We start from the raw sequence: 27,839 nt of genomic DNA on the forward strand, positions 1-27,839 counted from the left end.
GGGTCCTCGGACTGCCCAGTCTGTTGTATTTGGTGTCACAACTGCAGCTGCAATATGTTTCCTTAATTGTGACTGACAAATGAAGACACAAATGTGTGTTTTATTCACAGGCACAATTAAAGGAAGTAAAAGCATATGGTAGGCAGCAGTTTGGAAAGCATGCCAGTCTGTTTCAAAAGCAACTGTGCAGTATTGTCTCACTATCTTTCAGTGTGAAATGGACTCCATATTTTTAAGCCGGTTTTGAAAATGAAACTCAAAGTGGCAACTGGGAAATAGCAATCACAGAGAAGTTTAACTACATTATTTTTTTTTCCTTCTTTAGAGATTAAAGCAAGGTATTCTAGAAAGGGAGGAAAGACTCTGAGGTTACTTAATCCTGCAGAAATTTTTAGCGTACTGTACTTCTTGCATATGGTGCTGTCTTTGAGCTACTGCCAGATGCTGGATTTAGTCTCCACTCAGTCCTGCCAGGCTTTCTCATTCCTCATCCTCCTCCTGTGGGCTTCTCTTCTATGGCCTTGTATTTATTTTCCTTCTTTCATCTCTTCTTTCATCAAATATTCTCATTTCCGTTATTCTCAAACATACTGACACCTTCTTTTTCCACTTTTGTCATCTGTATTTTACCTCCCCCCTTCTCTGTTTGTTGCTGCTAGTCCATTGTCTAGCTCAACTTTCATCTTGTTACCTGATGAGAGTGATTTTGCAGGCCCTGGTTTAATGTTATAGAACAGGTATTTTTTAGAGATGAAAAATACCAGAGGGCCTGTTCTAGGGATGTGGGATCCCAAACAGTACAGTGTTTTGAATTGGGCATGTTGTTACATATCAAACTGTGTGCATGCTTCCTGGTTGTTGAACTGAGTGATTAGTGGACTAATTAATCACAGCTACCTGGTGAAATAAGCTGAAAATCAGCCTGGTAAAAATGGTAGTAATTTTTGAGAACAGAACCATGCTGACATGTGTCTGCAGCAGTCTTATAAACTTATTTTAGCTGAAGTAAACCACCCTTTAGAAGTCTAATGTCTGTTGTCACAGTATGTCAAACCTCTACTCTTTTGGAAATCATGCTTTCTAGACCTCTGCCTTACCAGTTTGCAGTTTGAGCTTTCATGCTTTCCTTATGCCTGCTGGTGACATCTCTGTCACCATGGGAAAATGTAAGAAATCTCAATGAGAAAAATATTTCAGTTAAGGCAGCGTTAAGAAGAGAGTAGGAGGGGAATACCATCCCCCAAGAATTAGAGGTTTTAATGATGGAATGTTTTTTTCATTGTATCACAGTTCACTCTCAGAAAAGAAGTCTTGGGAGCCTGAGACTTGCTTTATCTTTATGCATTTTATATCTTTCCACCCACTTATGATCTCTGATCTTTGTTAATCTGGATCTGCTCTGCATGTTCACAGAGAAAAGTTCTTAAAGGAAAGAGGAGGTACTGCAAGGACTGAAAAGTTGGCAAAACTGATGGGGAGAAGGTATTGAGTGATGCTCAACTGTCCAAAAGCAGTGAGGAGCAGCCTCTCAACCCTGCTGCCTAAGAAAACCTGTAAAAGCAGGGGTGACCATGGCATGGTCTCACCTGGTTATTAGATTTCCAGCTGCAGTGTGTTGCAGTAAGAAATCTGGCTAAATGCAGCCTAGAGTTCTCTGCGGTCCTTTCACTACAAAATGTGCCTTCCAATTGAGATCTGGTTGTGTTGCAAAAAAGCCATATCCTAGCATATTATTGAAGGAAACAACAAGAACAGAAGTCTGTCTTGGGGAACCTTACTTTAGAGCATTCAGAGTGGAACTGAGGAGCTTAATCTCTCAGATTTAGTGGAGAAATGAGAGATTCTGGCACTCAGTGAGAAAAGGTTTTGGGAGGATGGAAGAGGAGTTGAGTAAATATTGATGCATTTGACTTTTTTGGCATGCATTTGACTTTTTTGGCATGCATTTGAGCAATGTCTATCAAGCTTCCTTTAAAAATATCCAGCCAGCTGTAGCTTAATTGTGGATATTTTCCGTGCTTAATTCCCAGTGTAAGGAACAGGCATTTTAATTTAACAGAGAAATCTGTTATCTTGTTAGATTTGTCCACACACTCATGGAAATGGAAACCCAGTAGGTTAAGTTTGTTCTTATTTGCTGTCACAGCTTTTTGGTTGTCATCTAAGCTTTTCATAGTCTGTTCTGTTCAGGTTTTGTGCTGTGCTGTATTCTATGTAATTTCACCCCTAAAACTGCGCCCACCACTGCAATACATGCTAGCACTGGGTTGTTAGATCTCACGGTGAGAGCAGTCTGAATGTCTCCTCGCTGTAGTCTATCTGGCTTCTTGTGTGCTGCACCCCATGCTGTGGTAGCAAGCTGCCTGGGTATTACTATATTGTGGTTCCTTTACACCTACCAAGAGCATGAATGCTTATCAGGTGTCCTTAATAACATGAATCCAGCATTGCTTTATTTTCAGCTCAGCAAGTTTAGCTTAAGGAATGTGTTATTTAAAAGAAAAAAGCAATTTCACCTGAAAGCAAATGGCCAAATGGAATTTTATGTAGTCCTGACAATTGAGGCCATTTGCTGTTGCTGATTGCCATCATGGCACACTTTAAGTGAGAAAAAACATACTACTCCCCTTCAATACACACAGGCCTTTTTTCCTAACAGATTTATTCATTAAGCATATGTTCAAAGACTACAGCTATTACCACTTAATAAATAGAACCATTTTTTCATTGCTTTTCATAGATACAATACCACAATATTACGAAAAACACATTAATGTTCCAGATTTAATTAAAATACTCTATTAAAACCCCTTTCTACTCCAGCAGTTGTTTGACAGTAGGCAGATAAATACTGTATGTTGGAGACTGACCTTCAAATGACAGTCCAGAGTTGCTACTTTGGAAAGTCTTTAGCAATTCGAATACCTTTTTGTCTTTCCCATACATAAAAAATGGTCTCTTCTGAGGCCAGGAATAGGAAGGGGGGTGGTGAGGCTGCAAGGCTTAGTCCCAACTTCCCACACAGGTATGTTCCTGCTGAAATAGGGAGAAGTTTCATCTTGCCAATTTTGCAGGCTTTCAGGAAGAGAGATGGCACTCCTGAAGGACACTAAGTGCCTTCCATTTTGTATGCCTTCAGTGGGAGACAAAGATAAATACAGAAAGCATTTTCAGAATAGGTAATTTTTCTTTGTCATGTTCATGCAGGAGCTCTCAAAATGGCCCTTTTTAGCACACTGTGTGCTCACTGGTACTGATAGTTTCTGAATGTCCTTTGCCAGGACATGGAAGAGCCTGTGTTATTTTCTATAGGGGAAAATGCCTGTGCAACAGGTCTTAGGTGAAGCTTCCTTTGTTCTTCAGGATTTTCTGCATGCTGCTGAAGTGCTGTTCCTATTAAATGCATGCATAGATTCAGTAATGCCATCTTTTCAGTTGATAGGACCATTCCAAGATCTGTAGAGAATGAAAGGATGGACTATAATCTTATAATTATCCCCCCAAATTAGGACTGTTTCCTTGATTTGTCTTTTTGTCTTTGCTCAGCATATCTGAAGTAGATGACAGTGCTTCTATCTGAGCCATGCATAAAATGTAGCTCTTGTCCATTCTGTGCATGATTTTCCCAGTATAATTAATGCTGTCTTCAGGAAAAAGGGCATAGTTATTGCTGGGAGTTGAGGAGTGCAACAGAAAAGATCCTTACTAGAATCTGATCACTGAGGAGAAAGACAGGTGGGATGGGTTGGAAAGTGCTGCATTGGTCCTTAGAAGCTGAGAATGAGATTTACAGGATTACTCAGTGCAGGTTTAATTTCTTCATGTTGAAGTGAATACCTCTGTGGGAAGAAACTTGGCATTTCCTGTTAATGTAGATGAAGTGTTCCGGATAGCATAGCAGGAATATAGCTGTGTGGATGAAATTTTACATCCAATTGACATATACTGTCACCCACAGTTCGTAAGAAACATGCAATTGGAGGGAATTGACTACCCATATTTCAAAGTATCTTACACACATAGTGTTTCGTCATGGAAACTGAACAGTGGGACTACTAGGAGACCATAAAGACAAGCTTGTTGCCTTTGTGGTGACCTGAATTATAGATCAGAAAACCAGGAGCTCCTGAGAAGGAAGAAATGCTTTCATCAGGGCCTAAGAAAACAATGTTTTTGAATAGCCACAATTTGTGTGGCATAGATGAGGCAGAAAAATAACTTGTTGTGTTTTCATCCTCAGAATAGAAGACACTGTGAGACAATTTATACCTGTAGCAATAGGAGGTTTTAAGTGTGCCCCCTTGGCAGCAGTGCCTCATACAAATGCAGCATACTTGCTACTTACTTCCATCTAACATCAGATCATATTCAAGTCCTCTCCACAATGGTGTCAGTCTAAGGTATCAAAGAACATTTCTGTGCTGTTTGCTGGACTACAGAATGAAAATCACTAGGCTAGCTAATATCAACCTGGCCATGGAAAGAGAACTGCTATGCTAACGCAGGGTCAAAACATGGTGTCTCCATGTCACCTTTTGCTAAGGTAATTGAGCATGAGGCTGTGCTACGTAAGATACAGTCACCTCAGGTCAAGTGGAGCCTTGGAAAGCATGCGTCCGTGAGAGGTTTGTTTCTTGGGGCTGTTTTGTAGAGCAAAGCTCATAACTGCGGGCGAGTGATGCAAGATCCTCCCAGAATAATTGCAAAGCTCATCATCAGTGTGTGCTTTTTTTTATCTCACCTTCTCTGACATAGATCCATAACTACTTGTGCATGTCTGCTTATCTGTCTAGACAAAACATTGCTCTGTGCATCTTCCCTCACTGGGAAGAAAATGAGAAGGCAAGCTGTCGTATTTTTTTAGTTCACTGCTTAAGGCTGTGTAACTTGTGTTGGTGAGCACTGTATAGGAACCCATGTAGACTACAAGTAAGTGAACAAAGTGGATTGTTACCTTCTCCATGCACTGTTCATTTTTGTGCTGCTATGTGGTTAGCTAGGGAGAAGGAGAGATTGAGGCAGTTATACTTAAAACATTTTAATAACCTAAGCATGCCTGTAACATGAAGGGACTGCAGTTAGAGGTAACAGAGCATTGAACTGAAAGCAGTGACATTTAGTTGTGCAGGCTTTGCATTTGGTCCCATAATGGAGTAGCCCTGGGTGGAAATAACAGTCTAGTACAGAGAGAAAATTGAGCATGGGCATCCTGTTTCCAGATGTCCACATCCTTATCTATACAAGTGCTTACTCTGGAGCCTGAGTTACATCATCTGAATTGATGCCACTGCTTTTTGAGGAAGTCAACCAGTGCAAGCATAGCCTTTTTAAATACATAAAAGAAAGCAAAATGCTTATACTTGGGACAGTACCATTGAGGCATGTATCAGGTTTATGGCTGAAGATGATTGTTGAGACTGGTCTTGATATACTTTACTTTGCTCAGGGAGGAGAATGTCTTTGAAATAAATATTGAATGTGATAGTGGCTTTCCTAAATGTTTTTGGTGAAGGCTCCAGGGCATGAGATTTTAGTCATTTAGTAAGGCAGGCAATCCCCAAATGAGTGACATCAAAATGTTCCTGTTTGAACCTGTCAGGAAGCCAGCATATCACCTATCTGCTTCAGGGTGCAAAACCTCTCATTCACCAGAGCAGAAAGCACATTTAATATCTGCAGCGCACGAGGCTAGTAAGTCACTGAAGAGAAATTAGAAACACACAGTGGTATTGGTGTTGGAGCTGTAGAAATTACTCATTTATGAGAAGAAATGTGCTTTTTTCAAGTGTGCTAACACCAATTGAGATGATAGTAGTATGAATAGTAAATACTTTCAAAAGTGCGTGAAACCAGAATGTGCTTGTTGCTTTTAATTATCAGATTGTGTCACAGAGGCCATTTGATGGGTTTTAAATTATTGCTGCTGGTTTTTTATTATGACTTCAGGCACATTTAAGTATATCCTGTAGTTACAGGTTAAAAGCGTAACAAGTGTAATTTGGGTTTGGGAGGGAGAGTTGATGATCCTCTTTCAAAAAGACTATTCAACCCTGTGCATCTCAATCTGTATCGTTGAGCTGTTGACAGTCCTCACTGGCTATGTTGTCTGTGCAAGGCTGATTCATGAGCAGGAAAAACTGTATCTCTTTAACTGTGGAATTACAGAGCTGCTTTGTGGATTTCCATTTTCAGTGTTAAAGGGGGTTTGCAGGCTGGGAATAATTTGGGAAACTAACTCCACTGAAAGTCAACGTGCAGTCTGTTTACAAAAGCTCAGGGTACCTCCAGAGTTATCACCAGGCACTTGAAAACTTTCACTGAAGAAAACAGCGTAACAAAAAAGAAATATTTTTTTTTAAATAAGCATTTTATTGTTAAGCTGTAATGAGATGGACCTTTTCTATGGGGTTTAATAGGAAACAAGGAAAAAGCCTCAAGAAAAATAACAAACACAAGAAGCTTTGAATAGAGCCCTGGTTGAAAGATGGCAAATGGTAATTATGTGTGGGTGTGATAGAAGTTAATATTCACTGTCTCTGCCCACTGAGGGTCTCCATTCATTTAAGAGCTGTAATTTTATACCATATTTAATATTTTGTTTTGAAGTAAACACTGCTCTAGGGGCTGTAGCTGCCATGAGAAATAGCATATCCTTTAACTTGACATGTTTCACCAGAGAAAAGGAGAAAGGACAGTGCCTAACAACACATCTTGTGTTTAAGATCTGTAAGCATTAGTAGAGCCATTAAGAATAAACCTCTTGTGTATTTGATTTAGTAGTGGGAGTACGATTTAGATGTGGACAAGAGCATAACTAATCTTGCAGTGGAAATTAAGAGCAACTCCCCCATTATTAGTAGAGACACAGTAATTTATAATGAGTACTGGAGGAGAATCAGACCCCAACAGATGGTACAGTAGCTCTCATGCTTCCCATATGGTTGTTTTCTTTGACAGCCCCTTACTGCTTCTTGTTTTCTTTGACAGCCCCTTACTGCTTCTGATGGCTCCTAGGAGTTCATCTTTGCTGAGCTGGGAGGCCTGTCTTTCTATAACAGAGTGCCTAATGACTTTGTTTTCTTCTCCCTCTCATGTGAGTGAGGCTTACACCTGATTTAGAGTGGTGTCAGCCAAGTATTGCCTTTTGTATTATGCTTTAGTTATTGGGCTGTTCTAACCTCAACCCTTGGGGTTTACATTCTTTAGTGTAAACAGCTACTTTGCCCTTGCAACTCTATTTCATGTGAATTATTATGGACTACAGATTTGGTGAGATCATCATCTAAGTTACTTTATCTCCTACTACATGGGCTAGGTAAGTGGTCAGTAGCACTGTGTAGGACTTCAGGTCTAGGGGGAGTGCTGTCTTGAGCATCTGGTTTCTTCCAGGAAGGAAGGGTTTGATGGCAGCTCAAGTGAATTCTCCCAGTCTCTTAAGTGAAATGAAGCTTCTGGTAGCAGGCTACATTCTTTCTTTTTCAGGGATGACTTCATAGACTGGAGTCCTGTCTTATAAAATTGTGTTTTGCAAATTCTTTTGGTTATTTGGAACAAAAAAAATGTATGGAGCCAGGGAAATTTGAGAAGACTTTGAGTTTTGCTTTTATCTGTTCCTTATTTCTTTCCCCCACAGTTACATTCTTTTGTGAACTATTTCTTGAGCAACATGATGATAAGCCACTCTACAGGGTGGGGAGTAGAAGTTATATTAATGTGACATGTTAATGTGATGTCATCATCTCTTCCAAGACCAGAGTCATTGCACTCCAGTCCTGTAGAGCACAAGCACATTTTCAAGCAAACAGATTTGCACCAGAAGAATGACTGAGAATCAAGGCTGAACATTACCTAAGAACAGACTCATTCTCACAAGATAAAACAGGCTTACTTTTAGAATTGCTAATTTTGCTTAATAAAACAAAATCCTTATTTAGTTCTTAACAAGCCCTCAATTTTTATATTGAATACTGACAGTAGCAGGAGGTTAAGAATTAATCTGAAAATTCATCACAGTTGTCCTGGTTTAGTCTGAAAGTCAGTTTCAGAAGTGCTTTTTCAGACACTGATTTCATAAAATAGGATGCCTCATGGTATTTATTTTTGTCATGATCTATAAACTGTACTGTCCAGAAATCTAATTACAGAAAAAGATACTATCTTGTAATTTAATGAAACTTACCTTTCTATATGTACAGCATAACTTATGAGCAATCTGGACCCTCTGTAAGCATGATAAACATGTATCCCAGCACTGATATCAGAGTCCCTTTTCTATATAAGAATTTAATAGATAATAGGAGATGTTGGCTTGTCTTACGGCTGGGTTTTATGAAAGCTGCAAAAAAAGGGCTAAGTTTTTTTTTCTTGTTCTTGAATGATGAAAGTTGGGGCTGATGGATGTTTCCACTGCAGCAGGTCAGCTGAAGATGCCCTTAGGACCTGCATCTGTCCAGGTGGTACTGGGACTCATCATTGTGGTACTTCCCTGTGGCACCTAGTTCATTACTACACAGTACCTGTTTATAGCATCTTGAAAGCTCTTGCAAGTCACAGAAAAGAGGGAAAATCTGTGATCTGAAACCTGAAACTTGCAGAATGTAACAGCAAGCACATCACATCAGTTATTGAGAGTTGAATAAAAGTTTGCAGCTTGTTTGATGACTAGTCTCTTCTTGCTGAGTAAGAGGGGGAGGCAGCTTGTGTTGGAATCTTCTCTTCTCCATCTCTCTCTAGCAGCTTGCAGGCTTGCTTTTTTATGTGGCCCTACAGTGTCGTAATAATGGACCTGGGTGAACATGAACGTTTTTTCTGACTTCACCTCTTTTTCTCTCCTCCCACCCATCCCAGATGAAGTGACAGGTGGACTGAGTGGGAGTAATGTGAAAATTAATGCAGAGAAAATGTGTGACTCAGCAGTTCAGTAGGGAGCTGCTGAGTGGAAAGCACCTATTCTCCTTGCACACTCTGGCGTCAGGTTCCTGTTCCCTCAGAGATAAGAATAGGCCATTTATGGATGGAGCTCTGCAGCCCACCAGCAGGCAGAAGGGGTTGCATATTCTTTTCAGGATAACTTAATTCAAGTAGAGCGGAAAGTTTCCTCTCCAAGTTTGATAAAAATGTTGCCAGTGAAAGGGGAGAAGGTCTAGAAATGCATAGACCTTGGTTTGCTTACTCACAGATTCTCTGCATGACTTCTTCCTTGCTTGCTTTCTCTCTTGATACATCTTTCCATTTTGGTAATTTGAGCTTGGCTTAAGCAGTATCCAGCCTCTGCCAGTTGAAGTTGAAAAGTCTAAGTTGCCAGTGCTTTCCTTAACTAGTAGATGACATCCATTCCCCCCTCTGCACTGTTCTTTCAAGAATTCCACAGGGAAGGTTTGCCTTTCTTAGGATGAGGCTGCTGACTATAAGCATGCTAACTGCCACTCATGTACAAGCAAGTGCAAAGGAAAATTGCCATGTCAGGGCTGCCCTCTGTCAGATAACCATAAATTAACTTTTTTCTCACTCAGTATTAGGGAGGGGCCATTGCAGCGTCTTTCTAAGCAGTTTTGTAATGATGCAAGAAGTTGTGGTATTTTATTATCAGTTTCTGTGTTTTTCTTTCAGAAGGTAGGACTGAAGCAGATTTTTCTTTACAAGCTAAGTAACAGCAGGTAGGCAGTTTTATATTTTATATGCTCATACTTACTACAAGCTCAGTTTTAAAACTGTAGTTTGCATCGTTGTCACTGAATTTTCCAGACTTGTGTTCCAGAGTTTGTTCTTTCAGATGAACTTTCTCCCTTTCAGCTGATGTAGATAACATGCAAAAACCCCCAACACTCCAAACCACCTCTAAGGCATGGGACTGTGTTCTCTTGAATATTCAAAGAACCTGAAACAGTCACGTGAGAGCTCCTGAGCAGCTAAATTCCTCGATAGGTATATCAACACAGAAATTGGAGTGCATTAAATACCAGTATGCTTGGCAACTTTCAGTGATCATCTTAGCAAAAATAGCCAGCTTTCCAAAATAGAATCCCTGAGTCTTAGAAATTTTGTTCGTTCTTCATACAACTATGAATACCTGTAGCTTGGCCCAGCTAATTCTTATGGTATCAGGGTAGATACACTTAGTGCAAACTGAAAGCATTAGAAATTGTAAGCTGAATTTCATCTCAGAATGAGTAACACGGGAGACGGACAATCAAGTTGCTGGTATGTAGACTGGGTCTTGCTGAAGAGTTTTCTGTTGCTCTGTAACATGTCAGAGATGGTAATACAGTTGCTTGGACCTTTAAGAGTGGGTTAGTGGTAAGTCAGGCTTTTTTTCTTCTTTAAGGTCTGTTACACAGAAAAGAATGAAGTCTGCAGTTACAGTTTGCTGTCCTACAAGGACCACTAGATAATTTTAACTGCCTTCTGGTTAGGTACCAGAGTGATTTTCAGAATTGCTTTGATGTAGTGTTTAGTGGTAAACTTGGTGGGATGTGTGGATTTGTCTGGGTTGTTGCTAATGTTTGATTTAATCTGGCTGATATCTTCTGAAGTAGCTCTCTATGTGGTTTTGCATTGCAAATGTAAGATCTACCAACCGCAAGATCTACCAGCCACAAGATATTGGCAGCTAAAACTTGGACTTTTTCCAGAGGGGAATTGGAAGTACTGAAGTGATTGTTGTAAATTCTTTCTATCTCCAGTCATGCAGTAGTAGGTAGCTATAGGGTGCATTGGGGAATGTTTTTCTTTGCAGCTTTTAATCTAGGTGCTTTTAGGGACTAGATAACTCTCTTCCCAGTTAGTGTGTTATTCAGCCATTTGGAAAAGGTAAATGTATCAAACTCTTGTAAACAGAGCAGGTCAGGGATCAAGCACAGCAGAAGTAATCACTGCTGTATCATGACTGGGAAGGGAAAAAAACTAAAATAAATGGAGGAGTCAGAAAGAAAAGAGATGCATTCTTAAGATAGCAGCAAGTGTTGGAAATAGCATTCCCAGCTTTCAACACAGCTCATTAGATCTGAGTGTAATTTTAAACATAAGTTGTCAGATAAGTTAGGAGTGCAGAGGGTGTCAAGAAAAAAAACAGACTTTTCTAGGTGGTGAACTGTATCAATCTGTAAACAGTAATCATAGAATCATAGAATAGTTAAGGTTGGAAAGGACCTCAAGATCATCAAGTTCCAACCCCCCTGCTATGGGCAGGGACACGTCACACTAAACTGTGTCACCCAAGGCTCTGTCCAACCTGGCCTTGAACAGGGCCAGGGATGGAACATTCACAACTTCCCTGGGCAACCCATTCCAGTGCCTCACCACCCTAACAGGAAATAATTTCTTCCTTATATCCAATGATGCAGCTTCTGTCATCATGTTTAGTTCCTTAGTATCTGAGTGTACTCAATTATAGAGAAGTTCAGGGAAAGTTTCCAAGCTGTGGAATAGTGACCCACCAGTTGATTTCCTGCAGAGCTAGTAAGCGTAAATACACAAGTTGTGTTTGCATTGCAAGTATGGAAGGTCCTCTTCTTCTAGCACATTTCCTCTCATACCACTACAGTGCAAAAGAAAGATTTACTCTTAGTCCAAAAGATGAATATTTTGTTTTCATTCTTCTCATGTTGCAGTGGCAAGCAAAAGAGAGAATGTTGTCTTAGCCAATACCTTTCCCCTACAGCTCCATTCTTTAATTAGGTGAGCTGTCTTTTTACCATCCAGCACAAGCTAACTCTCATTCATGTTCACTCTGAGGCACTCCCTCACCTTTGATGCAATTAATGTGTCTTATGACCTGCAGATTTGACAAGGTCTTGACCAGATACATGAGGTAGTATGCCAGGGCTATCATGCATATGCAGGTTTTTGATGTATGTGAAAATAAGGAGTTGATTTGCAACCCCCTAGCAGTAGTATGCATTCATCTACTCTTTTCTAATCAACAGCAGGTCTCCCTAGTGTTTAGATGGAAATCAGTGACAGTGATTTCAGTAGGCAGTTGCATTTTGATATCTGAAAATATGAAGGCTATACTTGGATTTAGGCTCTGGTTTGAAGTGTGGGTAATCTTGAAGAATGTGAAGTATTGCTTGTATGTTCATACTTTGCAAAGCTTCCACACTATGATCCTTTCGTATAGAGTAGATTCTTGCCGTGCACAGCTATCATAGAGATATAGTGAGGTTCAGAGGGCTGTGGATCTCCACAAACATAAAAATGTGGGGACAACACAGCTGAGCTGCTGTGGTGTGTTGACTGCTACAGCTTGAGAGTTGGCAGAACAGGTGAAGCCTGTTTTTTCCCTCCGATCTTTTGTGTCTCTTGGGTAGTTCCACAGAGCTCAGGGATTCTACCATGAATGAAGAAGCAGCCACCGTTAAAAAAACATGTAATTCCCAGTGAAAAGGCAGTACCACTCAATTCCGCAGAAGCATAATTCCTGCAGGCACAGTGCAGTGGATGCAAATAAAAGTCTAACAGCTGTATGAGTACTATATTTTCATTGCTGGGATACATTTTGTTTCCTTTTGGTAACGAACAAGTCTCTTTTTCATCTCAATAACACATTGTTAATTAAGTCTGCCAGCGGAGCTGTGTCAGCTCCTTGAGCATTATCACCCATGCACAAGAGATGACACAAGTTACTTTTAAAGTGCTAACTTCATTAGGAAATACAGCCGGTATTCATGGTCCTGCAGGGTTGGTTTTTGTTTGATTTTCTCTGAAAGCTCGAAGTATGAATCAGTTGAGTTACCGAGCTGCTGATGCCTTGCCCACAGCAGCATTTCAGAATCACATTGTTGCTAGGGTTGGAAGGGACCTCTGAAGATCATCTAGTCTGACCCCCCCTGCCAAGGCAGGATCACCTAGAGCAGGTTACACAGGAATGTGTCCAGGTGGGTTTTGAATGTGTCTAGAGAGGGGGAATCCACAACCTCCCTGGGCAGCCTGTTCCAGTGCTCTGCCACCGTCAATGTAAAGAAGTTCTTCCTTATGTTGAGGTGAAACTTCTTGTGTCTTAGTTTATGGCCATCATTCCTCATCCTGATTTAACTGGATCATGGCATATATGTTACTCTGAGGCATTGTTGATTTATCATTAGTACAGTGCCTTTTAGTGTTTCAATTAAGTCTAATACCCAAAGCACGTGTTCCTCTGGGAGTGTATGTGGGTATTGTTTCATTCTTCTGCCCTTTATGTACCCACATAAAGTTGGGAAAAGAAAGAGACAGAGGCACAGGGGTTGTCTGAGTTATGGAAGCCAGCTGTTAACCTTGTGAGTGGACAAAGATGTTTCCCTGTATAGATTATTCAATGACAAAGTGTTGTGCCAGTTATTTTTGGCAGCTTGTACTGGTGGCTATGTTTAAGGGAAGAATACAGGATGAATAGATCACTGGCTTGTCATGGGAAGTTCCTTTCCCTGAACAGCAAAGCTTAAGTTATGGTGATGTTTTGAAATGTCAAGTTGCTTTTAGAAGCCATGTAGCTGCTACAGATGTCAGACCTTTTAATTCTTCTGCCAAATGGGTTTTTCTAATTCTGTGTCAAAGCAGAAGTACTTCTGGAACTTGAATCCCAATCTTCATGATGCAGGAATTCATGAGGATATTACATGGATGTTAGCTGTTATGGTCAGTGAAATCACTAGCCGTGGAGAGGTTTCATTCACTCCTCCTGCACGTAGTCATCCTGGTCAGCTGACTCCAGACATTCATGCTAACCTTGACACAAGAAAACTTTACTGATGTCTCCTTTATTGCCTAATCTGTGCACTAAAATAGTCCAGCGTCCATTAGGGCAAATAATACAGGAATATAAGATTGCAAGATGAAGTGTGAATGGTAATTGAAGTATTGTTTAATACTTAAGCCAAAACCAGCTGACATAGTTAAATCAATACAGAGCCCTAGGTGGGCATGTTTGCTAAAATCTCATCTTTTGTGATTTTAAGACTTTACTTAATCCAGGGCACTTGCTTTGTATACCGAAAACCTGAATCCTAATCTATACATCTATACATATGAATTCAGACAGTTCTCCATTGTTTTAGTTCTCACTCCTATTGTCTTTTACTGTTTTAGTGAAAATACCTGTTGATAACAGTATCAATTCAGCAGAGCTAGAATCCTGGGCTCCTAGGTCCATAGATAAGATCTAGATCTCGATGTTATGCAGTGAAAATAATTGAAAGTAGATACAGTCTGTTGTCCTTCCTGTAGGGCAGTCATAAGAAGGAGAATGTGACTTGTACAATTGTACAGCTGTTTCTAGACAACACTGGAATACTGGGAATTGGGCTTCTGGGTGTGGAGAGGCATAGATCCCCATAGTGACAGACACGGCAGCCCCCTAACTTTAATGTCTTTGTTCCAGAAAGCATGTGGTTAAGTGGCCTTCACATCATCCTCATTCCAACAGAGATAGAAGTGACCTTGTAAAATTTCAGGCTGTTACAGATATGAAAAAAAGAAATTCTGTTTACATGCTGCCTAAGGCAGGTGAGTGTGCTTTTGGTCAGTTTAAAACAACAAATAAAGGCTTTCTGAAATAAGAAATGTTATGACTTGTAGTTGAAAGCTGAGCTTGATTATCTGCATTCCATGGCTTCTTGTTCTGGTTGTCTTCTCAAGATGTTTTAGTTCTGCTCTGTGTGTACTTTATTTTGGGAGGAGTGTCCAAGAAAGTAAGTCATTAGGTTTTGGAAAAAAAAGCCATTGTTAGGGACAGATGTGCATTATTTAATGCAGATAAAGGGAAAGTAGAACTTAAAACACAATAAGTAAAAATGAAAACTTAGATACTTAGGGAGCAAATCATAATAAACTATATGTGAATAAATACTATTGAAGGTTTGTATCTCAGCCACAGGTGCATGTCTTTTTGCATGGGTGGCAAAAATAATTCCTGACATTGAGGTTCTGTTCCTACTAGATTTCAAATTCTTGTTCCAAAACATGGCATAGGCATCCCGCAAAAATAACAGGAAAAAAGGCAATCACTAACAAGGGCTTTCATCTTAATTCTTGTCCAAATTCAGTGAGACGTAGAGCAGTTTGGAAGCTTGAAAATTTTCAACTTCAACTGCTAAGTTTTAGCACATTATAGAAAATGAAAACAAAGGTGAGCACTGAAAGTATTTAGGCAGCTTAACTGTGACTGCTTTATGTGTCCACTGCGTTGTCTTCCTAGAAAACTTTGAGTCCTGCTCCATGCCTGTGGTATCAGAAGTCAAAGTGTTAATAATATGGTTGGTGTCCAGAGACACCGAGGACATCATGTTGGTTCTCTGTTTCTGCGGGGGGGGGGGGGGGAAGCGGGATAAGGGGAAGGTTTTCATGGACTGTAGGTTATCAGTTGGAGCCTGAAGGACAGAAAGGTGATTTCTTGAGCTGTATTCCAGAAACTAAATGCTTTTCTTTAAAAACTGCTGTTTTCAAGAGGTTGTCTTCTAGCCTTAAAAAATGAGTCGTTTTATCATTGTGAGAAATAAAAGCTGGATTGTTGACCTTTCTTATTTTACCTCTTTAGTTCCATATTTTCCAATGTTTTATTGACCTTAATATGTACTTAATATGAAATCTTGATAGTGTTTATGCAAAAAGTAGAGTCTTTATTGGCAAATAGTCAGTTAATTTCAGCGTATACCTGTGGTATGACACACATGGGTGTATGTCTAGATGCACATTCTCTGTGTTTCCTGAGAAATACCTGTGTAACGATAATAATGAAAATAGCTATGTATAGCCAGTTGCACCCTGCTGAGAAACCAGTAATCTGAGCTCCTGGGAAAGTACTTCGTAGTAGCTTGAAGGTGCTCTTCCTTGTCACTGCACAGTGATGACCCTCTACTTTCTGGGCAGCTGTGGGAATGGAGAACTTTGTAGAGGAAGCCATCAGCATTTCCCAGCCACCTTGTTCTTTTTTACAGGGGTGGCTGTCCTAAGGTCTGTTTCAGTGAAGGGAGGAAGAACAATCATAGGTTGGGAATAAACATCTCACGTTCACACTCACTCTTGCATCTCTGTATTTTAGAAATCATAATGGGAGATTTTCATGAATCCTTACTGTAACAACGGCCAGACTGTCAGCTGATACACAGATCCTATGTTTCATTTGCCTAATGAGAGCTGTGGCTAGTTAATGGATGTGCTAGTTAATGGACTAGCTGTGGCTAGTCAGGATGCTTACCTGACTTAGGGTTACTATTGTGAAACATCTGGAGAGGGGCATTTTGTAGAAACTGACCACAACAAACCAGGGAAGGGCCAATGACATGGCCATTCCCTGGAGCACAGGTGGCTGGTTTAGGCTTAAGGCTATAGTGTTGTACACAGGGCAGCCCAGCCTTGGGGCTTTCTTCATGTAGAAAGATGGAAATAATTAGTACTTCCATGAAACTGGTTTGATCTTTCACTCCTTTTAGCTTGTAAATCAATTTATAGCTACACAGACTGTGTTCAAAATACTGTTAGTGAGGGACTAGCCACTCCAGTGCATATTCCTCCTGAATGGAATAGCATTACAACATTATTAAATAGTACTTGAGTATGAATTCATCCAAGAAGTAGGTTGTTAGAATAAAGTCTGTTTTATTAGTGCCTTAGGACACTCAACCAAAACCCAGAGAGAGCCCTTGAGTGTTATTCAGACACATAACATGAAACTGTCTCTACCTCAGAAATTTATAATCAAATTAGACAAAGCAGACAAATAAGTGAAAATAGACACATTGAGGCAGGGGAGGACAAAATATTTTCTCTGTCACCATGTAGCTGAGAATGTGGAGCTGGGAAGTAGCACAGATGGCTCCTTTTAACAAGTAAAACCAAAAAGGTGCAGCCATGTAAATGAGAATTTATTAACAACAAAGCCCAGAATCTGCACCTCCGGAAAGAAAGGGAAAATAATTTATCCACCCACACTCACTTTTTTCTGATGAAGGCAGGTGAATACAGCTGCACTAATAGAGTGTGACGCTCACAATCCTGAGCCGTGCTTAGTGATGCAGAACTGAGAAGTAACCATCGTCTCTACAAAAACAATAGCCCTTGCAGCCTCCGCAGTGGCTGCAGGGTTACATGCTATTCATTCCCTGCACATGTTATTTTCACGTGAAGGTCTTTCCAATCCAGCTGTTATGGAGTCAGTGGATGAAGCTGAAGGACAACATGGGCAGCTGAACAGGAAGGAGCAGTACCTGAAAACCTCCCAGAAAACAGCACTACTTGGTTGGGCTGCATGGTGGAATGGATTAATGCCTGGAGACAGAATGTATCTGTTTGTCCTTTCACAGATACTGGTAAGTCAGCTTGTCATTGCTTTGAAATGCTAGGATCTTTTAAGTTTTGTTGGCTTGGGAGTTTTCCTCCTCATTCATTGTAAATGTAGCAATGGGCATAGCTGCAGTACTCTTCTTTCTGGAACCACCTCTCACAGCCTTGCTTTGCAGGCAGCCCCTGTCTTTTAATGTCCCAGACTTCCATCCTGTTTGTTCCCTGCCTTTCTTTAAATGCCTTCTTTGCCAAATGACACATCTCCCAACAAATCCGTATTCTGCAGCTGAAAACGTATGGGGGTAAATAACTATCTTGTTAACAAGTCAGTTGGGACATACATCCTTTAAAGTTGCAGTATGCCCTTTATGGTTAGGGTGCAGGTATACCTCTCTGTGAGGGTGATAAATACAGCATCATTACTTTTTGTAGTGGTGTGGTATGTGCAGTAACCTTAGGTGGTTCAAATGAAATGTTTCAACATGTGCATGTCTCCCTGTATGTTCCTTTATAGGGGTGCCTATGTGAACATGCCTATTTGTGAAAGGTTTGCATAGATGATATAGGCCTTATTAGTCTTCTAATAACATACAAAGTTCATTGAATTACCAGTTTTGATCTAAAAGTAGTAATGCTGAAAGCTCAGAAGTCAGAGGAATCTGTTGCTTTTTCAATGTACAGGCTACCATGGATAGTCCTTTTGTTAATGTAGATTAGAGTAAGCTTGCTTAACTCAGTGATGCACATCTAGTTAATGGTAGCTGAGCATCTAGCCTTCAGTCTTTTTATTCTTGTTAAACTACAGCCTAGAAAATACCTGACTTCTTAAAGCAAAAATAATTATCAACATGAAATCAACGAGAACTAGATTAGTTAATTATGCAGTCTTGAAATGAAAATGAATGTTTGTATAATGAGAGATGCTCATTATGTATTTTCTGATTGATTGCACAGCTTCTCGGTATGATGCTGTGGTACAGCACTTACGGGACCATCCCGGCAGCTCAGAATGCATTTGACCTGCTGTCTTACTTGCTTACTCCGTTTAAGCAGTTTTTGTCAGATCAAGGGGAGGTAAGACCCTGTACTCCTTTCTGGTTATCTAGTTGATGTCAGTAGCCTTAGGTGGTGCTTCTAATATCTCTTCTTATTAAAAGTATAATACACATGTACTTCATATAATATAGTGATTGCTGCATTGTATGTGTGTCCTGAAACAGTGAAAAGAGTTTACTGAAAACAGATTCCTATTTTATCTTCAACATACAGGGCTGAATTTCTGGCTATGATGTCAGATCAGCACAGCAGATTTTTTTTTTTTTTTTTTGTAATGTGCAAATGATTGCAAATGAAACAAAGCAAAAAGAAATCAGCCCACTAAGGTTTAGTCCACAGTAAAGGGGGAGTTGGAGCTTAATTTATTAGGATGGTTGGAAGCTTAGATTTTGGAGGAACGGATTAATCCACGTGAAGGGTGCAAATCAGAGGATACTCAGTCACAAAATTCTGGTTTTGTGGATTATTTAGAGCATATCTGTGCAGTAAAAATATTTCAGGTATGCTAGGTGTACAGATTCAATTCTGTATGAAGTTACCCCAGTAAAACTGTCTATTTTCTCGCTATGACATAATGGCACGTACCAGTATGATTCATCGGATAAATTAATGGGGTAATTATAAGCAGTGCAAAGTTCTCTAGTGTGGACAGAACATTAAGTGAACAGCTACTTTCAAAAATCAGGTGAAATGTATTTGCTATCAGAATGCTTCGATTCATTGTACATAATCTTTGTAGTAGGGGCTATGCAGTACAAATAGGAAATCTGACTCTTGTGGCTGAAGTACAATGGAGACTGTTTTCTGTGTTCTCTTTACCAATGTTTGAGCTGCATGTCACCTGCTCTTTTGTTTATTTGAAAGAAGCACTTTTTCTTTGCCCTTTATCAGTTGGATTTATTATGCCTAATCAGAGCTATTCATAGGGTATTGCCTGTATCTTATTTGTAGGGGGTCAATTATTTACAAATTGTTCCTTACAGAAAAGCCCCAATACATAGGATTTTGACTTAAAATAAGTGTTCAATGAGGAGGAAACTGATTCCTAGAATGCATCACAAGAACTCTCCAAGCATGACCCTGTGCAGATGTCCATGCGTCTCTTTGAGAACTTCTTATTATAGCACTTGCGCAAAGTTAGGCTTGAAAACAGTAAAGAAATTAAAAAAAAGACCCACCCCAGGTCTGGAATTAAAATAAGCAAATGAAAGGTTTTAATTGTGAATTTCTCTTTAGCTTGCTGTGCTGCTGGGTCAGAAACAGTAAAATTCCTTGCCCACTGAAGCCCATTAGAATTGAATTTTGCACCTACTACTGAGCATAGGCTGAGCTCTGAACTACTTAAATATGCCTCAGACATCAGAGGGAATTTCACTGCCAGTGCTGTGAATGAACCTGATGGTATTCCACAGAATGTGCAGAAAACATAGGGAAGTCCCTTGTGGCTGGGTTTTATGTAAGGACACACAAACACAGGTACAGTGCTAAACTTTGTTCAAAGCCCTTTGCCATAGTATAAAATTACACTGCCTGTGGCAATGAAACATTGGTCCAGGCTGCAAATGGAACTGTCGGTCCAGATGTCAGTTTTGGTAATGCACGAGGGTAGGAAGGAGGGTTCCTGTTTGCTTTCACAGTGAAATCGGTCTTTTAGACCTTCTGTAAAGCTGGGGCTTAGCAGTGGTTTCAGTTTGTCTTTTCCAAAGCCTAGCATTTTTCTGGTGGTGGTGGTGGCTTTTCCAGGAACAAGTGTATGGTATGACTAAATCTGCATGGGAAATCCAAGAATGCTCAGAACATGCATGCAGATGCTATGCTGTGCCCCTGAATACTTCATGAATCATTGCCAATTCTGTTGTTTCACAGGGCCTGACAAGAATAGGGAGCATTGTGGTATCATACATCCTGCTGTCTTTAGCTTCTCTAGGACTGCTATTTGTAGGATCTCTGGTAAGTTATGATACTGTGCAAACTATGTTTATGGCCTTTCTCAGTGAGTTTTGACAAGATGTCTTATTTACCCAAAGTTGTTGAGGTTATGCCCAAGTTCATTGTAAGAGGACATTTTTGGGAGCTACTTCTGTATAATTATCTGCTTGCTTTTATGTAGAGGTATCAAAGGTATGCTTACCCTCACTCAATTTCTTGATGAATTGGGGATTACACTGATGGGTTTTATGCATTCCATCGACAGACAGGATAAATAGAAAGGATACAGTCCAATAATGGGACCATTTAATATTGCTGCCTTATGAATTGCTGCAGAGCATCCATTGATTTACGTGGCAGAAAGAGCTGTTCCAGAGCACCAGTATACTTGAGTGTAATGCTCTTGTAGATGTAGGCTGTGAAAACAGATTTCTCTGTTTTCCCTCTTCCTCTCATGGGCTTTAAACAATGTGCTGCCTAGAAGGGACCATAAAGGGGTATTTTACATTGAGGATGCCTTTATATACTAGGTGGTATACCAGTTGATAAGCAGCTTGATATGCATTGTTTTTTATTCAGCAACTGTGATACTAAAAGTAATCCTTTAGTAGCTCCCTGGGGAAGAGAAGAATGTGCCTGTTTATACAGGTGCTTTGTTGCTTCAGTGTAGAGCAATAACGTAAGAAGGCTGAGGAATGGTGGTCAAGTGGATTCTTAGAAGTAATACCAAGAGATCAGAGCCTTGTCTGGTCTGTGCACTTGCTAAAGTCCAGCTCATTCTTGTATCAGGGAGTTTGCAACTCTAATACATGTAGAGCCAATTTTTCAGGAGAGCAGACCTCAGCTAATACTAGAAGCACTTGGTTGAGAATACCCAGGTTCCAGAATGCACTGGGAGACTAAGTTAGCAATTACAGTGAAAATAAAAGGCTGATAGAGTGCTTGAGGCTTACAGCAGTGTTGTCATCTGTTTTCTGTCTCATGTAATGGTGCATTAAGACCCAGGCAGCTGCAGAGAACCAGCACTGAGCTGTTCTGTCTTCCTGAACTAGATTTTCAGAGCTATTTTTCCATTGTTTAGTTTAACTGCTTAATTTCGTACAATGTCTTGATCAGCTGCTTATTTACCACACACTTCTTACAACCTAAAGAAAAACTGCTTTGTTTTTACGGTGAACTTTTCCTTCCTTTGGATTTACAGTATGTTAAGTCACCAGCTCTACAATCTGTGATATATAATTGGTACCTAGACATTATACTTGACCCTCAACACAAGTGTTGATTTCAGTAACAACAGGACTCTCCAGCACTACAAAGTACTTGAGTGGCTATGTTACACTGTGAACTGTTCAGCTATTACAGCCTTACAGTATTTTAGAGAACCATGGCTGGTACTGTGGGACTGTCAAGCTCTAGAATCCATCTTGGGGAATGAAAATAGAATGAGATCTTCAAGCTTCTATCTTGTTATCCAACAGGCTAAGCATGTAACATAAGACTCAGTTCAGACTTGATCCCAAATTTGTGTAAAATAAAAGTCTAATAGTCATGTTCCTGTTTGCTTTTGTAATTACTATGTACTCTGATTAACGGAAACAAAAAAAACCAAACCAAAACAAAACATTTTGTTTGAAGTAACTGTCAAATGGGTACTGCTGCTTTGTGAGAGTAAAATTCACTAAAGCTGACTGTGGACAGAGATTAAAACCTACCTCACTTCTTTTCATTCTCTAGGTCCAGAGAAATGAGAGTACATAAAGATGCACAGGCACAAGAAAAGTTGTTTAAAATCCTATGCAAGCTAATGTGCTTTAGTAGCCTAGGAAGAGAAATTTGGCCTTTTTTAAATGGCATGGTTTCCAAATTTAGCTGTCTATTTCAAGCCAGATAAGAAAAGGACAGAAGATGTTTTGCTGTGGGGGAAAAAAAGACCTGTTCCTAGTCTCAAAAGGATGCATGACAATGCAATATAGTTTGTATACCATGTTCCTAGTCTCAAAAGGATGCATGACAATACAGTGTAGTTCATATACCATGTTCAGTACTGCTCTTAATTCAGTGCTAGAGCAACAAAGTTGGCCTAAGGTTCCAGATCTTGCAATTCTGAGCTAGGCTTGACATTTTTAACTGAGGTCTGTGTGGAGGATTAAACAATTTACTGATGTAATCTCCAAGTCAGTTGTCTGCCCCAGCATCCATGCAAACCACTATGATCCAGTAACTTTTAGATTCACGACATTTCAACTTATAAATTTTAATATTACATTTATGTCCTGGGGCTTCACAGGATTTATTATTTAATGTCTATACCATGTTTAAATCAGATAATTATGTTATAAAATAGTCTTTGTCACTGGCCAAAAACTGATACGGGCATTCTGAGCCTCAGAAACAGATATATCAAAACCAATCAGTAAAAAAAAATGATTAGTTTATACATTAATTCAGGGTGCAGTGCCAGATTATCAAAGACATGCAGTTCAGAAAAACTGTGTTTATTTAACCCAGCTATATCTAAATTTTAGATGGAAAAATAACTGAGAGGTTCTGTGATTTGTAAAATAGTATAGTAGAATGTTATTTTGTAAACAAGCCTAGGAAATGTAAGAAACTGAACAAAAGAATAGGAATATCACATTGGCTTGCATGTGATGGTCACAAGCACATTCTGCTTCCACTGTATCCATGAGTTAAGCCTGGACAGCTCTGTGGAAACCTCTGTGACTGAAAGCATGTTTGAATGGGTAGATCTGAATCCTTGTAACATGCCCTACAAAGCTGTTTATCATGGAACATTCCTGTCCTCTTCAGTACTCTCCAGTTCTAATATGTGACAGTGAGCTGGGATGCTGCCCTAAAGACCCATCCTCTAGGCTGTGTGGAAGGGTGGCAACAAGCCAAAAGCTTTTTCAAATGTTTTTTCTCCAGTTTTGGCATCTACTGAGAGCCCATCCAGACCCTGCTTTTCCTCTACAAGAAGACAGACGCCAGTCTGTGAGCCGGCAGCCTTCATTCACATACTCAGAGTGGACAGAGGATAAAAATGAGGACGACTTCCTAGATTTGGATCCTGTACCAGAGACTCCGGTCTTTGACTGCGTAATGGACATTAAAGCGGAGACAGATCCAGCTACTCTAACAGTTAAATCCATGGGCTTGCAAGAAAGGTAGGGTAGATATGACTAATAGGGGAAAATCTGGTCCCAGATTTTGTAGATATAGGAGTTCTGGGCCTAGTAGGAAGCTTTATTGCCTTCACAAATGTTTTTGCCTTTATTTCCTGTCTTATTTTCAGTCCAGTCATAAATACAAACATATTAGCCAAAATTTCAGTTTCTAGATGCCTGTCCTTTGAAAATCCAGCTGTGTTTGATCAGTCTTTTGCCATTCCTAACGATGGCAACTGCACAGCATGAAATCCACCATAGGGCACTGAAAACTTTTACTTCTGAAAGAGGTGGATATTGTTTGGGGTTTTTATTTTCTGTCACTCATGATGAAGGATCAGTCCTTTCTCCAAAAGCAAACCATAGGACAAGTGGTAATCTTCAATAATTCTTATTTAAATGGGTTAGTCCAAAAGTAAATTAATTCCTTTGAAATTAACACAGTAGTGAAACTTTGGGGTGAGCTGATGTTCACTGCTTGAGCCATCAGAGCATAGGAGTATCTCTGAGAGATTCATAGGTGGGAAAAGGCAGTTATAAGGTGACAAAAGGAAGATATTTTTTTCGGTTTGTGTTCATTCAGTTGTCTTGGTGAAATAGAACAAAGATCTTGATCATAGAAATCCTGTGAAGAAATTCTGCAACAGTGATGATCTTATGAATAAGAACAAGGTTACTGAAGGGCTCAGCACAGCAAAGTATCACCTTTCTTTATTTCTAGATTTTCAAGCTAAATTGGAGTGCTAACCATAAGTTAATTCTCATATCTAAAACTTAAAGTGTATAACTTAGATTTTTAAAAGTATAGTGCTGATTTTCCAAAGCTCCACATGACACAATAAAAAGGGAATGTATCAGAAGAGGCTTCTGTTTTGCATAGAGGTAGTAACCTCTGGGACTTGTCCCTGAATCTGCTGCTGTCAGTGAGTAGCCATTTTTTCTTATTATGAGTAAATCAGGCTTGAAATGCATCAGTCGTTTGTGCTTTTCGCTATCCCTGATTTCATTCCATCTCTTTCATTTTAAAGATGCTGACATTTCTTCTCAGGTGACTGCAAGCCTGTGGGAAAGATAATCACTATTTCAAGAAAGTTGGAGAGAATCAGTTAGGGAGTATCAGTTGGTTCAAGTAATTATAGAATCATAGAATGGTTTGTGTTGGAAAGGACCTTAAGATCATCTAGTTCCAACCCCCTGCCATGGGCAGGGACACCTCACACTAGACCATGTTGTGCAAGGCTCTGTCCACCCTGACCTCCAACACTGACAGGGACGGAGCATTTACCACCTCTTTAGGCAACCTGTTCCAGTGCTTCACCACCCTCACAGTAAAGTACTTCTTCCTTGTATCTAACCTGAACTTCCTCTGTTTAAGTTTAAACCCTTTACCCCTTTTCCTATTGCTGCAGTCCCTGATGAAGAGTCCCTCTCCAACATAGGCCCCCTTCAGACACTGGAAGGCTGCTATGGGGTCTCCGTGGAGCCACCTTCTCTCCAGGCTGAACAGCCCCAACTTTCTCAGCCTGTTTTTATACAGGAGGTGCTCCAGCTCCCTGATCATGCTTGTGGCCCTCTTCTGGAGTTGCTCCAACACCTCCATGTCCTTCTTATGTTGATGACCCCAGGACTGTACACACTACTCCAAAGTGGGATCTCACGAGAGCAGAGTAGAGGGGCAGGTTCACCTCCTTCAACCTGCTGGTCTCACTCGTTTTAGTGCAGCCCAGTCTATTGTTGGCTTCTAATGAAATACAATTTAAAAAAAAACTGTTAAAGTAGAGGTGGGGAAAATAAAGAAAGAGAAAGCAGTTGCTGTTGTGCTTGATGTTTTCACACTCAGTAGAACGTGTACACTTGGGTTGTAAAATACATTTGTTTTCAACATACATGTGTGCTTGAGAAGCCAGACATAATTTCAGATTTGGGCTGTGCTCTGACAGATTTCATTTATGCCACATATTGGTCATTCTTCCTTTGTTTGATATTGTATTGAATTATCTACTTTTTTGCATCCGTTCTTCCTCTCCATCTTGCTTCCCCATCACTCTTTAACCACCTACGCTATTAGAAGAATTCAAACAGCAATTCTTAAGAAGAAACAATCTCATTTCCTCATGCTGAAGAGCTATTAATACTGTTAAATACGTAGCCTACGTTACCAAATGCAGCTTTTTCTGGGGAGGAAATGTGGGAGCTGTTCAACAGCACACAGGGTCAAAGTCTCTTGAAAGGTATCACTAAAGATTCAGTGTCTACCACTAGTGATCACATTTCATGAAAAATCACTTCCCCATAACTGTGAATAATAGCAGAAATCTGGCTGTACATTATTTTGGAAAAACTTCTGAATCCAGAAAAGGGCTGTGATCCCGGTGACAACTTCTACTGTCTTTTCTGTGAGCTAGTCATGCCTGCACGTTTACTTGGTTTTTCAACAGCTCCTGCAAACACTTCCCAACTAGACTTTGCCAGTTCAGAGTCATCAAAAATACATTTTGGATGCATAGAATATTGCACCTAGTAATCATCATGTTGTATGCTTTTATCATTACCTTTAAGATTTTTGGCATTTGATTCTTACTTTTGCCTGTGATACAAGATTGACAAAAGCTCAGAAATGCTTTAAAACTGCATTCAGTAAACAGTGCAGGCATTTTGAATTTTTTGTTTTGATGTGTGTCTGACTTATAGTAAAGCCACTAAAAATCTGTGCCCAACTTTGTCGCTGTTTATAGCGTAACTTAAAATATTGGGACCTTCATTTTATCCTTCCCATGATGTGCTGTTGTGGAAAGTTTTTCAGGCAGAAAAATTATTTGCTGTAGTGATTGGCTTCTCATGTCTTTATTAATATTGAACAGGTGATGTTTATCCCAAGATCTTACCCCACTGATGTTTGTGCTGCTAAAAAATGGTTATTCAGTAGGATCTGGCCTGACAAAAACTAAGACCAAGATTTTTATTTATGGTGCCTAAAACGTAAGTCCATATTAAGGCATCCAAAAGTATGGTGTGACTGACACAAGTATGAAAACTTTCCTGCAGTTCCCTGAACAGCACCTTTGACAAGCAAATCGCTTCTATTTAGGTGACAAAGTACACAGTTACCTCAGTACAGACACTACTCTGAAACTGTTGGCCTTCATATTCCAGTATACAAAATCAGCTTCTGGTTGTCTCTATTCAAGAAGCATCACCCATTTTTTTCATAGTTAGTGACCCAATTGGACACAGCAGAATGAGCTGGGTGGTTTTCTAAAGCTGGTGTTTTTCTGTTACTGGGACTGTGTCCATTGCTGCCTATGATAGGTCAGGCTGTTCCATTGTAAGCAAACTTCAACCACTATGTTTTGCAGGAGAGGTTCAAATGTTTCACTCACACTGGATATGTGTACCCCAGGCTGTTCTGAGCAAGGTTTTGGCTATGTCATGTCACCACGGGAACAGTCAGCCCAGGAATACCTTCAGACGGCATCAAACATCCTTACTGAAGAGGAACTGCACAAGAAAGCACTGGATCCTTTCATACTCCAGGCAGAATTCTTTGTGAGTACCTGACCTCTGTCTTCTAGGAGCATCAGAAAAATTGGTTATTGTTTCTCTTCTATGAAAGTTGATATTATTTTCTGCAAATCTCTAATTAGTAAATGCAAATTCCACTTCGGTCAGTGAAGCATTTAAGCAAATTTGTCATCTTCTGAAATTGCAATGTCTAAAAACTTTCAGTGATATTGTCACTTGAAAACTAGAGAATTGGTTCTGGTAACCAAAAAAATCACCTCTGTTTCCACAAATCTCTTTTTTTCTGTCAGCATGCTACTTTTTAACAAAAACAAAACCAAACTTTTTCACTAGACTAAAGAAGAAAAACCAAGTTTTCTGTAGGGATAACAACTCTGTGTCTGGAGTTGCCCTAGAAGTAAAATTGGTCCAAGTACATGCTGTTGAATGCTTGGCATGGACCTACTTTCCAAGCTTGAATGTTCTCCAATTGACCAAAGCAGAGGATGGCTATGTCACTCAGCAGGAGCTGTAGAAAGTATGTCTTACTGGGTTTTCTTCTGGACAAAAATATGTTTGCTAGTTGGAAGGTGCTCTGTCAGTTGCTTTTAGGGTTCTGAAGTACGTTTCCTTGGCTTACTGTATCAACTGTTGCTTTGGGAGAATGATTCAACTAGTTTTGGAAAAAAATAAACATGTACAGATGAAGCAAGCAGTTGGAAATTGGATTTCTGAGTAGCTAAAGACCAGGTACATCATTTCAGTGGAGTGAGTACACTGGCTTTTCAAATATTTGCATTATCTGAGTGTCTTCTGTAAGTGCCTGAGTGTCCTTGATAGGCATTGTCATATTTGTTATATCTAGAAAAAAAAAAAAACCAACAAAAAACCCAACAAAAACCCCTAAACAAACTATGAAAAAAACCCAAT

The 27,839-nt window shown here is 39.9% G+C and overlaps 1 protein-coding gene across 11 annotated transcripts in view; it reads left to right on the forward strand.

Moving 5' to 3' along the window:
- The window catches only part of PTPN5 (protein tyrosine phosphatase non-receptor type 5), a 307,304-nt gene that overhangs the window by 254,940 nt on the left and 24,525 nt on the right, over positions 1 to 27,839 (forward strand). For 9 of the 11 annotated variants that reach the window (XR_009729567.1, XM_061380256.1, XM_061380249.1 and 6 more), the window contains 5 exons: positions 17,101 to 17,282; positions 18,211 to 18,330; positions 20,179 to 20,262; positions 23,170 to 23,408; positions 26,765 to 26,954. Coding sequence is in view for 10 of the 11 variants with exons in the window: in XM_061380249.1 (XP_061236233.1) it covers positions 17,101 to 17,282; positions 18,211 to 18,330; positions 20,179 to 20,262; positions 23,170 to 23,408; positions 26,765 to 26,954 (815 nt within the window). In the remaining variant the exon portion in view is untranslated. The remainder of the gene's footprint in view (positions 1 to 17,100; positions 17,283 to 18,210; positions 18,331 to 20,178; positions 20,263 to 23,169; positions 23,409 to 26,764; positions 26,955 to 27,839) is intronic. The other 2 variants (XM_061380254.1, XM_061380258.1) reach the window with 2 other exon arrangements.

The sequence above is a fragment of the Neopsephotus bourkii genome, unplaced genomic scaffold (assembly GCF_033783945.1).
Source record: "Neopsephotus bourkii isolate Nb327-2 ecotype Australia unplaced genomic scaffold, CSIRO-AGI_Nbou_v1 NB_1792, whole genome shotgun sequence".
Taxonomy (NCBI): domain Eukaryota; kingdom Metazoa; phylum Chordata; class Aves; order Psittaciformes; family Psittacidae; genus Neopsephotus; species Neopsephotus bourkii.